This window comes from Mercenaria mercenaria, chromosome 4, assembly GCF_021730395.1.
Source record: "Mercenaria mercenaria strain notata chromosome 4, MADL_Memer_1, whole genome shotgun sequence".
NCBI lineage: Eukaryota > Metazoa > Mollusca > Bivalvia > Venerida > Veneridae > Mercenaria > Mercenaria mercenaria.
Window position 1 is genome coordinate 62,039,568 of NC_069364.1, and position 13,924 is coordinate 62,053,491.

At 33.4% G+C, this 13,924-nt stretch overlaps 1 protein-coding gene across 4 annotated transcripts in view; it reads right to left on the reverse strand.

Moving 5' to 3' along the window:
* The window catches only part of LOC123552917 (uncharacterized), a 66,678-nt gene that overhangs the window by 15,728 nt on the left and 37,026 nt on the right, over window positions 1-13,924 (reverse strand). For 3 of the 4 annotated variants that reach the window (XM_053541466.1, XM_053541464.1, XM_053541467.1), the window contains one exon: window positions 8,680-8,775. The exons of the other annotated variant lie outside the window; for it this stretch is intronic. In XM_053541466.1, the coding sequence (XP_053397441.1) occupies window positions 8,680-8,775 (96 nt within the window). The remainder of the gene's footprint in view (window positions 1-8,679; window positions 8,776-13,924) is intronic. 4 annotated transcript variants of the gene reach the window in all.

Consider the following 13,924-nt stretch of genomic DNA (forward strand, 5'->3'; position numbering starts at 1 on the left):
AGCCAAAATCCCTGATGGAGATACGTACTCTTGCCTATAACTGGCCATGGTGATGGTAAACAAGTGTTGAAAGTTTCAAAGCTTTATCTTAAAAGACTTTGTCTAAATATGAACTGGTACGAAAAACTTAACCAAGATTTCTAAGTCGAAAGGGGCCATAATTCAGCCAAAATCCCTGATGGAGTTATGTATTCTTGCCTATAACTGGCCATGGTGATGGTAAACAAGTGTTGAAAGTTTCAAAGCTTTATCTTTAAAGACTTTGTCAAAATATGAACTGGTACGAAAAACTTAACCATGATTTCTAAGTCAAAAGGGGCCATAATTCAGCCAAAATCCTTGATGGAGTTATGTGCTCTTGCCTTTAACTGGCCATGATGCTGGTAAACAAGTGCTGAAAGTTTCAAAGCTTTATCTCAAAAGACTTTGTCAAAATGTGGACTGGTACGAAAAACTTAACAAGGTGTGACGCCGACGCCGACGCCGTGGTGAGTAGGATAGCTCTACTTATTCTTCGAATAGTCGAGCTAATAAAAATCATATCTTTCTGCAATACGATACTTTTGACGTTTTAATGTTTCAACAACTCTTGTTCTAAATGCACATGTTAAGTTTCAGAAATGTACTTTAAGTAGGAATTAAGATACTGGCAAAACTGCAAAATTAACTGGGGTTAACTTTTTTGTTCATTATATTTTGTGTCACAAACCAAGTATGAATTCTGTCGCCATATGAAAAACTTCAAAACCTTACTCTGCACATTAACAGCATCAATTTCAGAGGTTACACTGCCATTTGCCACCCAAGATATTTGCTACAACTACATGGAAGTCTAACCTTTTTATGTGGCTCTTAAAATGAGGTTATTTGTTATTTCAAATTCTAATATAATAGCATATATGATATAAAATAATAATAATGGTATTTTTGCACTAAAAGTGGCACAAAAAGATTTTTGGGGCAGTCTGTGTATCCCCAGATTTTATGTTAGTTAAACATTATTACCATATGTCAATGAGACTTATGTGGATTTTTTACAACGCACAAAGTACTTGCCATTGTAAGTTTTAGTTTCATGTAACACTGCAGATGAAATCATTGTTATGATAATTACTTTATATATCATATACACTTATATATATTTATATATTGTGTTTTTGTCTGACATATTTGTAATATTTAATTTTGTTCCTCCTTTTAGATAATATCTACATAGTTCCAACTGTACTTACAAGTGATAGTTCAATTCTATTCTTACTTTGTGCACAGATTGCCAGAATAATTTATGGTTTATTGGAAATGATCAATTCTTTTTTTTTTTTATAATACATTAAAAGGATTTTTGTTAACAGGATTTTTGTTAACAGTATGGTAGCAAATTAGGTTAAAACCTTTCGCAGTGTTTGATAAATGTGTAATTATAGCACACAGCACACCAAAGCAAAATAACAGTAACTAGGTTTGACCGAGTCTGTACATGACTGGTAGTGAAATGTGCAACATCCCTCAAACCTACTAACACTGGCTTATGCAGAACACTACTTTTTATGTCCATCACATGGCACTTAAAGATCCCAGACCAGTACTTCATGTTAAAATAAACTGACAAATCTCTTTTGAACTGGCTTTAAGGCAGTTAACATACATACATGTGAGGCAACTACAAAGTGAACAGTTCATGCACCACATGCTACACACAAGACAAATTCAAACTAGCAATAAACATGATTAGCATTAGTAAAACATACACAAATACATACACCATGCAATATGCCTTTGTTACTGATACACACTACTTGATTACAAATTTTAGGTAGTATATATGTATGCCATAAGCATAATGCACTGATGTACCTGAACGTATGCAGCTGTCTGACCATCCTTGTTTCTAACTGGTACTGTCCCACTGTCAGCCAGCACCGAATCAGATACTTTCTGTTCTAAGCCAAGTACTGATGAAGCAGCCATGCTTTCATTCACTTCAAGACTAACTGATTTTTCTAAGTCTGCAATAGTAGCCTTTAGTTCATTTACGGTTTCATGTAGCATTTCAATTTGTTTTTCTTTTTTGACTATCAATTCATCTTTTAATGCAATATTCTCAGAGTAATTCTTTGAAGATGCAGCCCTTTCTTCTTCTAGTAAGCTAATCTGTCTTTCCAGTTCTTTGTATTTCACAGAATACATTTCTTCATCAAACTGTTTTTGAGTATGAAGCTGATCTTTGTATAATGCAAGCTCTTCCTGTAAATTTGTACATTGATTCTTGTAATGTGAAACTTCATCAGATACATTATTTACAGTTTCTTTCAGAGATGTAACCAGATGGTCCTTCTCTTCACACATGTCTTTAAGTTTTGTACAAGCTTCTCTTTTGGACTCCAGTTCTCTCGACATTATATTTGCACTGTCTTCAGATGATTCTAACTTTTCTTCAAGAGCTTTCATATCCTCATCAAATGATCTTACGGAGTTTTTAGTTTGTTCAAGTTCTTCTCTCAAGTATGACTTTTCTTGTTCCAGCTCACTTGATTCTGATTCTAATTTGTGAACATATTCTTCCCTTTGTTGCAGTCTATGACGTAGCTCAGCCATATCTCTTTTATTGGTTTCAACTTCAGTCTGCAATGAGTTACTCTTCTCAATTAATTCATCTAGATTATCTCTATCAGCAGCAAACTGTCTAAGCTCATCAGCAGCTTTTCTTAAATCTCTTTCCTTCTGCTCTAGATTCATCTCCATATCAAGTTTCTCTGAAACAAGTTGATTCATTTGCTCGTATAATGACTGAATCTCTTCTTTTTCATTCTTCAATAGTTCTTCAAATCTTTGCTTCTCAGATTCAGCTCCTTCACCAGACTGTTGAAGAACTGTATTTGTCTTCTTTAAGTCCTCTGCTTCCACCATTTTCTCTTTCAACATTTGTTTTATGTTGTGTAATTCCTCATCCTTTGCTTTCATTATATTTTCTGATTCCGTACTCTGATGGAGCAACACTTGGTACTTTTCATTAAGTTCTGAATTTGAATTTTGCATTTGACTTAGTTCATCTTGCAATGTTCTAACACTTATATTCAAACTTTCTTCTGTGTCAACAGATTGTTGCTGGAGACTTTCAAATGCTGACTGGTAATTCTGTAGAGCAGTTTTGACCTCTTCAAGTTCATTTGTACCTTGCACAAGCTTATTCTGTAAAGTGTTAAGATGTTCACGGAGTTCTTCAACTTCTGTCTTGTAAGACGCTTCTATAACATTTGGCATATTTTTTGCATTTTCTAGTTCCTCCTTCAACATCTGAGAACTGTTTTTCAACTCATCAACTTCTGCTATATATCTTTCACGATCTTGTTGCGTTTCAATCAGTGCCTTCTCTAACTGTTCAACTCTCAAATCAAGTTTCTTGTCATATTCCATTTTTTTACTGTCTGCAGATTCTTCAGTTTGAGACTTTTGCAGTCTTTCTTCTAGTTTCTTTATCTTTGCATCTTTCCCTTTACACAGTTTCTTTAATTTCTTCACCTCCGCAGATAAATCTACTTCCGTCAGCATCCTTTCATGTATTTGTGATGTGTGTTTCTCATTATTTTCAACACATTCTGGGACTGAGTGAATAATCTGTGATTCAACAGAAGATATATCAAAAGCCTGGTCAGTTTTACCATCAGCATCATCTAACTGACTTACTGCTGCACCCTGCATTTGACTTGCAGTTCTAGCAACTTCTTCTGCAATGACTGGTGCCTCCTTCATGACTGTAAAGGCTGGTTCGACATTCGTATGTTCTGACTTCATCCTCTCTATTTCAACTGCTTGTGATCTAACTGTTGACTGCAGTTCAGCATTTGACTCTAAGAGACTGGTTATTTCTAGTTTTAAAGTGTGAACTTGTTCCTGACTTTGATGTTGTACTTCTTGTTCAGAATGTTGTACATTCTTTAACTCATTCTGTATTTCATTATTTTCTTCTGTGAGCTTAGTCAATTCATCTGTCAACTGTTTTACTTTTGACTCCTTTTCTTCTAAAGAATGATGTAACTTTTCAATTTCTGAAGACAAATTTTGTTCTCTGTGTTGAGCCTCTGAAACCATTTTTTCAAATTCAGATAAACACTGCTGGTTGGAAGACAGTATCTCTTCTTTGTTGTTCAATTCTGACTGCAGGTTTAGAACTTCCTGTTCCAGCACAGGTAACCTCGATTGTGTATCATTATGATACTGGCTGAACCAAGATAACTGTTGATTTGAAACACTTTTTTCATTGTATAATTGTTCAATTTGTGCATTGATCTGGTCTGACTGCTTTTCATAAGCCTCAATAGTTGCATTATTAGAAGTTACTGTTTCTTCTAGTGTAGATTTAAGACTACTTATTTCATTTTCATTTTCCTGGCACACTTCCTTTAATTTTGCTATTTCCGAATGACTTGATGAAGTAATATCATCAAGCTTACTTTCGACTTCAGTTAAATGTTTTCCCTTTTCTTCAAGTTTTGCAGCAAGTTCCATTACTTCATTTTCCTTCTCCTTACATGTTTCATGCAATTTTACCAATTCTGACTGATACTTTTCTTTATATTGCTCACTGGACAGCTTTGAATTTTCCAAAATGTTATAAAGTTCAGCTTCTTTTTCAGATAACTGGGTGATGAGCTCTTCATTCTTTTGATCTGCTTGTGCACACTTCTTTCTCAAAGTTGCTACATATTCTTCTTTTTCTTGTATAATGTTCATATTTTCTTGAAACTGCTTCTCAAAAGCTTGACATTTTTGCTGTAACATGTGAACTGCTAAATCTTTTTCCTCAAGTAACTGTTTCATACTTGTTATTTCATTTTCATAACTTTGTAATGACTGGGTTTCAAATTTAGTTGAACATTCCTCTAAGTTAAGTATTTTATCTCTGAGTGATTCCAATTCTGCTTTGAGATAACCAGTTTCAGTTTCCTTCTCCTGCAACATGTTCTGATTTGCTTCATAGGCTTTCTCAAATTCTCTACACCTATTCTCCCAAGCTATAGAAATATCTTTGACATGGTGTAAGTTTTCATCTTTTTCTGTTAGACTCTTCTGCATTTCATCCACCACTGATTTTAATTCAATCAGTTCTTCATTCATTTTTGAAATTTCTGTCAGTTGGTTTTTTATTGTGGTATCTTTTTCATTAACACTACTTTCCATCTGAGCTTGCATATCAGATATCTTTAGCTCTTTGCCTTTAGATACAGAATGTAGCTCATCAATATCTGCTTCCAGTTTATGCACATCATCCTGAAGTCGTTCCTTTAATGCCTGAAACTGCATATCCCTCTCTCGCATTTGTTTTTTAAGGTTTTCAAACTCTTGCTGTAGCTGCAAACAATGTTCTTCCAATTCATTTTTAGACATCATTTCCGATCGTAACTCATTATCTAATGATTGTTTCTGTCTTTCAGTATCTTCTAAGCTCTGATTTAGAGACTGCATTTGACTCTGTAAATGTGAAACATGAGCAGCATTTTCATCAATTAAACTTTCATGTGAACTAAATGAGGCTTCTAGCTTTTTAATTTTGGCATCTTTACCTTTTCCAACTAAATGTAATTTTTTGATCTCTGCACTGTATTGTTCTTTTTCTGTAATAACAGAATGTAATTGTTCTTTTAAATTTGTAACTTCAGATTCTTTAACTTCAAGATCAACTTTAAATTTATCAAGCTCCACCATTAAACTGTCTCTCTGTCTTTCCATTTCATCTCTTTCAATACAAAGGTTTTCAATTTCATCTCTACTAACTGTTAGGTCATCTTCAAGCCTATCAAGTTCATCGTTTTTCCTATCAATGGCTTCATGAGCTGCATCAAGTCTGTCCTCTATCTCATGACAGTGGTCCCGCCACTCATCCACATCAGCAATAGCATTGTCAAGCTTGTATCGAAGATCTTGCTCAACATCCTCTAGCAATGCAACTTTGCTATCTAAATCCTTTACATTTTCTTGAAGTATAAGAATATCAGTCTCTCTCTCAGATAAAACCTTCTGTTGCTCCTTCACAAACTCTTCAACTTTTTTCAATTTAGCTTCCTTCCCTTTGCTCAGTTTTTGAAGCTTGCTCTTTTCTTGAGAAAGTTTCTTGTTTTCATGGCTAAGATTTGCCAGTTTTTTAAACATGTCATCTGATGACATATGTGAGTCTTGTGTTTCTTTATCACCACTGCCATCTGGTATGCCATCTGACTGTTGAAAACTGTCACTTAATTTCCTTGCTTCATGCATTTTTTCCTCTTTCTCTTGAACAATACTATCAACATCTTCACTTATTCCCTTCAGTTTCAATTCCTCCTCATCAAAAGTATTTTTTATTTTATTAAGTTCATCCTTTGCACAATCTAGTTCAAATTCTAAAATTATTTTTTCTTCCTTCAACTGCTTAACAAGAGATTCATTTCCTTTAAGATCTTGAATTGACATGTCCTTTTGAGCTATTATTTCTTCTAGTTCTCTAACCTTTCTCAGCATTTCATTATACTTTTCCTCCCATTGCTTAACACTCTGTTCAACAGAACACATTTCTACTTTCATCTGATCTTCTTTTGTTGTCAATATTTCTATCACCTTATTAAGCTCTTCTAGTCTGACATGTAAGTTATTGTTTTCATCATCTTTAATTGCAATTACATTGCTTTTTTCTTCTATCAACTCCTCCATTTTCTTCAGTTTGGCTTCTTTCCCTCTATTTACTTTTTGCAATTTCATGTAATCTGCATGAAGCTTTTCTTTTTCAACTTTCAACAGATCAACAATTTTCTTTTCACTTTCAAGTAATTCTTCAATTTCTTTAATTTTTAAAAGTCTATCTTCAATTTCTTTATTTTTCTTTTCAATCACCTCTTCAAAATCATGACTTATTTGGTTAATTTTAGCTGTTTTACCTTTGTCTATCATATGCAGTTTAGCTGCTTCAACCCTCAACTTTTCATTTTCTTTACTTAAGACGTTTATTTCAACAAAACTTTTATTTCCAGCTTGTGATTCACTCTTTTCTTCAAGTATTTTAGATAGACGTTCAATCTCATTTTCTTTACTCTGACAAAGACTTTCAAGTTCTATAACACGTACTTCAAGCTGAACATTGTTTGAATTGTCAAAGTCACTGATAAAATTTGTACTTAAATCCTGCACTTTATTATCTAATGTATCTCTCTCAGAAAGTAGTTCATCCCGTTCTTTTCTCAGCTGTTCAAAATTGTCATTCATAATTTTCAGTTTGGCATCCTTTCCTTTCCCTATTTTTAAAAGTTTTTTATTGTCTGCTTTATACTTATTCCTTTCTTCTGTCAAAACCTTCAGCTTTTCTGCTAAATCCTGAATATCTGCACTTGTGTCCTCTGACAAAACTGATGAGAAAGACAAATTCAGACTTGATGTTTCTTTGGGTAAAATTTGTTCTATGAGCGCTTCTGTTAAGTTTGCATTTGCTCCTACATTTTGTAAGTTTTCAAATGATGGGTCACTGATACTGTACGGATGATCAACAGCAGAAAGTTTTTCAGAAACTGAAGCTTCAAGTATTTCTGCTGACTGCGGAATATGATGCGAACTTTGCAATTCTTCCAATTTTTTTAACAAAGATGCAATCTTTGCCTCTTTCTTTTTCAAAAGCTTTTGGTTTGAAGTCAACTGGTGTTGCAGCTGCTTTTTCTCTGCTTCCAACTGATCGCAGTGGTCTTTGAAATCTGATTCACCATTTTCAAACATCTCTGCTTTATCATTTCTTAATTCTGAAATTATATTATCTCTTGCTTCCAGTTCCTCTTTCAATGATAAAATTTCACTTTCAAGGTCTTTTTTACATTCTTCATGTAAGTTTTCATTTTGTACTGAACTATTTTCAGAGTCAACAGATTTTTCTACCACTTCAGTAATAACTTCCTCTTCACATTTGAGATTTTCTGATAATTTTTCCATCTGATTTTCCAACCAAGAACTTTGACTTGTTAAGTCCTCAACTGATGTTTCAAGTCTTTTTATTTCATTATCCTTCTCCTCAAGTGAAAGACCTAGTTCACTTATTCTGGCCTCTGACAAATCAAGCTGTTTCTGGATGGCCTGAACCTTTACCTCATTTTCATTCACCTGTCTATCTTTTTCTTGTAATAATCCAGTTATGTTTTCAAGTTTTGATTTAAGCTCTGTTATTTCTCCAACAATGTTATCATTTACAAGTTTTGACGCAGCTAATTCTTTTTCAGTCTCTTCCTTTTCACACTGTATATTTACCACTTCTTCCTCTAAGTGTTTATTTGCTTCTTGTAACATATCTTTAGATGACTGAAGGTCTTCAAGACTCGATCTTAATTCTTGTTTCTCTTTGTTATATGCTTCTAATGAATCAGCCAGTTTAGTGTAAGCTGCTTGTAATGACCCTTTGCTTTCAGTGACTTCTCTCATTTGTTCAACAACCAGATCTAACTGTATTTTCATATCTAAAGTTTCTTCCTGAGTTTTACTTTCTACATTCCTAGCCTGTAAAGTTTCAAGATCTAATTTCAGTTGTTCATTGACAACTTCTAAAGATTCTTTTGCCTCAATGAGTTTATCAATCTGGTCATCTGAATTCTTTAACTTTGTCATATAATCTTTGTTTTCGCTTGATAACAATTCTTTATCTCTTGTTAAATTTGAAAGTGCTTCTTCACTTACACTTATTCTGTTTTCTGCTTCTGCCAGTTTAGTTTCCAGGAGAGATGCTCGACACCTTTCTTCTTCCAACTCCGCAATTTTACTATCAAGTGTTTCCTGCAATAAGAATAGAATGAGTCAAATAAAATTTACACATTTTAGGTCATATAGCAAGTTTTTAAACTTTTAATGGTGTAGGAAGTCTCCAGGTGCCCCTCCAGGCACAGTATCAGTAAATGACAAGCAACTGGAAAAAACTACCAAAGGGTATGAAGATGGTTTCTTTTCTGTGCTACTTGAAGCTTCAACCTTTTTATTTGGAGATACAGTGTAATTTTCTACAGCAACCTGTTGTAGAAAGCAGCCACTTGCCTTGAACAGTCTTATTACACCTTGATTTTTCAAAACTTCAGAATATACCTAGAACTAGATGACCACAGGCAACATGTCGAGCCCACCAGCTATCAAAAGGACAAACATTTATGATAATATTTGGCGGCGACAGAACTGATTGTGGCAAACTTTTCTTTTAAGTTATTTAAGAACATCTCCATTCATGGCTAAGTTACAGCCCAGATGAGAGAAACTGCATCAACTTTTGACCCCGAAGTGTGACCTTGACCTTTCAACTACTTATGCCTGACAGACTGTCTCATTGAGGCAGACAATTGTGCCAAATTATTTAAGAAATCCTGAATCCAAGGCTGAGTTACAGCCCAGAGAAGGAAAACTGCACCAAGTTTCGACCTTTGACCTCTAAGTATGATCTTGACCTTTGAGGTAGGGGTCTGGGAGTTGCACGCGACACTCTGTCTGATTGCGGCAAATATTTATGCCAAATAAAAATAATATTGCTTTATGCATGACAAAGTTACAACCCGGACAAGCTTTAAAATGACCTTTGACCCCCAAGTGTGACCTTGACCTTTGAGATAGGGACCCGAGGTTAGCGCACGACACTCCATCCCATAGGGGTGAATATTTAGGCCAAAGAAAAAAAGATTGCTCCATACTTATCAAAGTTATGGCCTGGACAAGCTCTAAAATGAGCTTTGACCCCTAACTGTGACCTTGACCTTTGAGATAGGAACCTGGGGTTTGCACATGACACTCCATTTTATTGAGTTAAACATTCATACCAAATATAAACAAGATTCCTCAATGCATTCAAAGTTATGGGCCAGACAATATCTGACATAACCTTTGACCTCCAACTGTGACCTTGACCTTTGAGATAGGAACCAAGGGTTTGCGCAGGACACTCCGTCTCACTGAGGTTCACATTCATGCTAAATATAAACAAGATTACTCTATGCATGTCAAAGTTATGGTCCGGACAAACAAATCCAGACGGACGGACGCACACACATTACACCAAACAGCCATTTGGACAACTATGAGCGGGCTCGACAAAAATCTTAAAAAATGAAGATAGTGTTGTGTGCACTGATTTGAAAAGTTTGAACCTCATACAAGTTTCATTTATGGAAGTCTATGGGAAAATCACAATTTTTATAAAATTTTCATGAAAAGAATTTTTTCTACAATTTAGATCTAATGAAACTGATCAAAGTTGTAAATAAACATATTGTCTATAATATGGTGAAATAAATGTATATTTATGTGTGCTTCTTTTTGAGATATTTGTCTATGATTAAAGACATTCGCACATTTCAAACTGATTTCAAGATATTATTTGGGCTAATGAAAAAAATGTTCAAATGTTAATTTTTGTTTTTAAAAAATAGTAACATTGTAGTTTCAATAAATCTAATTATAGGCTGCCATTAATTTCATTAAATGTTTTCATGTCCATGCGATCCAGCTTTATACTTGTATCTGATAAATAAGTATGCCATTGATTCCAATTTATCAACATCAGAACTACCTAAAGTGACATCATAATGGCATAAATAACAAGATTTCTTTCATATTTTTAGACACTGACTATTTCATTGCAATGCTACATAGTGACCCAGTTCGACATATAGAATCTAGATATATCATAGGATGAATCATTGTTAACTAAACTTTCCTTCAGACTCCTCAGGAAAAATTACGATGACTTGATCTTGTAAGTTATGTGCATTAACAAAAGTTTTGTTGATATGCTTACGTTTGTAACTAGACACTAATCTGAAAGCAGGATTTTGAAGAAACAGCCCTTTTGTGAGTTGGAACATGATAGTAAAATCAGTGATTTTGAAATCAATACCAAAGCTTTGCATGCATAAACTTGGCACAATCATGAGAGCTGTCTGCTTTAAGACATAAGGCAAACCATGTATTACATTGGATTTGATGAATATGCTCAGTATTGTAAGCAGATCATTACAAACTAACAAATCAACAAAGATAACATCTATGGACCATTTATGCAAGATCTTGCAACTGAATTTATATGACCCTACAATCACAAGGTTAATTGTCTAGTCTTGCTCATACAATCAAATAAGTTTTAACTTTGTCTCAGTATCTATCAGGAAACTTAAATCAGTAAAGTTTTGACTAGAAATTACCTGTTTAAAATGTCTTGATGTCTTAACTCTTCATAATGATTTCCTCTTTAATCAATTGCGCACTTTCAGAAGCTTTGTCCATCCGTCAAGGTTACGTGCAGAATAGGCACTGACATCTAACGATTTTCTTTTCAGTTCATCACTATGTCAATGAACTTCTTGCTCTTTTAAAATAATCTATACCTCTTCATCCTTTGTAAGGTGCTAAATTTCACTAATTGTTTTAAGTTTTTTAAATAAAGTTTAGACTTCGATTGTGTTTTCTAATATCTATTATTCAGCTATTTAATGTTCTAAATTAATTTCATTCACGCACCGTATTCAAGATTTTATCACTTTGTTATTTTTCAAATGATCTTTTTCCATATTTTTCCTAGTTGATTTCAAAAGCAGAACTTCTCACTAAAAAGGTGCATCTCTATTTGAGATATTCAACTCAATTTCGTATTCCAATATTTTTACAGATTACACATTTCGAAAATGACTTTACATATGGTATAGTTACATTGTGTTAGACATTTCATTTTCAAATAAGTGCTCTTGTAGTTTGTTCAAGAAATTTACTTCAACATATTCTCTGGAAGTCTTTCTTTAAAATACTTACTTTGCCATTTACAAAACTTTGTGTGACATGCTTGTTTTAACTAGACACAAATTCTATTCAACCAAATTTGAAATGATCACCTTTTGAGACAAATGTCAAACAGATTTTGTAAATCATCTTCAAACGTTAATCAAGCATATGTGGCATAAAGCTCAGGGGGTAATGTTTCTCTTTAAGTCAAACATTTAAAGGCAAATTATTACATTTTTACTCTTTCATATTTCAAGAGATCTCTAAGTACCAAATTTTACCATTTTGTAAATATATGTAACAATATTTGCAAACCTGAGCATTCTATGTTCAATTTATTACTAATCCTGCAGCTATAATTGATCAGTCCTTGCCTCTACAATCCAAATAATGTTTGACACTTTTCTGCTTCAAATTTCAGAAACTTAATCATTTAAATGTTTTTGCTAGTCACCTTCACCTAATACAATAATGTTATTGTAATGTTATAGTCCTTCAATATCTTTCTCTCTTATATTCAATTCGCCAACTTTCCAAAGACTTTTCTTTGTTCAAGCTACTTGCAGATTATGTGTATGACAATTCTTACATTTTTTCTTTTCGTTCTGCTTGCTCTATTACAATTGAACTTTCTTCAAGTTTTTGAAAACTGATAGTTCTATAACCTTTCATTTCAACTTAGCTCAAATTTAACATTTTCACTATTGTTTTTTTTAAGTTCTTTTCAATGAGAGTTTTTCAACTTTTTTTTGCCCGTTTGATGGTGCTTTCTAACTGTGTCATTAGATTCAGCTATTTTGGATCGGTTTTGTTCTAAATTAATTTCTGATTCACTCAACAAGTTTTCAAGATTTTTTATCACTGTTTTCAATTCTTCAATCTCTGTATCTTTTCTCCCAATAGTTTCTTTCATACTATTAGAACTTTGCATAAGGTACTCAATTTGAATGTCTTTGTCTTCAGTGCTACGAGAAAACTCATCTTCTTTTGTAGCATATTTCAACTCATTTTCATGACTTTGTTCCAATTCATTTTTTACAGAAGCTAAACTTTCTTGTAAACTGTTCACTTCTAACTCCAATTTCATGGTATATTCATTTTGTGTTTGAGACATTTCATTTTTAAATTTAATTGCTTCTTTCAGCTTTTCTTCAAGAATATTTACTTCAACCTCTTTCTCTGAGAAGTCTTTCTTTAACAACACTACTTCTTCTGCCATGACATTTTTGTCATACTCTTGCTGTGACATCTTGTTTCTTAAATCCTCTTCTGAACATTCCAAAGTTTCTATTTTTTCACCCAAAGTTGAAATGACTTCATCCTTTTGAATCAAAGTGTCAACCAGATTTGTAAACTTATTCTTCAAACTGTTAAATTCAAGCATCATGTGCGATAAAACTGCTTTTTCAGATAATGTTTCTTCTCTTAAGTCTGAATAAACATTACTAAGGACAATATTTTCATTCTCTTTTATTTCAAGAGACTCTTCTAAGTTAGCCAATTTTACCTTTTGTTCATCAATACATTGTAACAATTTTGTGACCTCAGAGTCTCTATGTTCAAGTTTATCTGACAATTCTCTGGACTTGCTAAGAATTGATTCAATCCTTTCCTCACAATCCAAACTATGTATTGACATCTTTTCTGCCTTCAAATTTGCATCACTTAATTTCTTTTCAAATGTTTTTCTGTCACTCTGTGCCACCTCTAAAACACTGTTAAGCTTATCATTAATGTTATTTAGTCCTTCTATTTCATCTTTCTGCTCTGCTATAACTTCATTCTGGTCTTCAACTTCATTCTTCAAAGACTCAATTTCTTTGCTTAATGCATTAACTTCAGATTCAGTGTATTGTAATGACAGATTCACTTTCACTATTTCTTCATCTTTTCTTTCTGCTTGCTCTAGTAACAATTTGACCTTTTCTTCAAAGTTTTCTGCACAAGCTGAAGTATCACCTAAACTTTCATTTAACTTAAGTTCAACATCTTTAGAAGCAATTTTCGTTTGGTTTTGTTCTTCTATATCACTTTTCAATTTGAAGATTTCATCCTCATACCTTTTAGTTGTTTCTTCCAGCTGAGAAGTGAGTGAATCTTTCTCTGTTTCTAGTCCCACAACTACAGCCAGTGATTTAACTTCTGCATTCTTCAGCTGAATCTTCAAGTTATA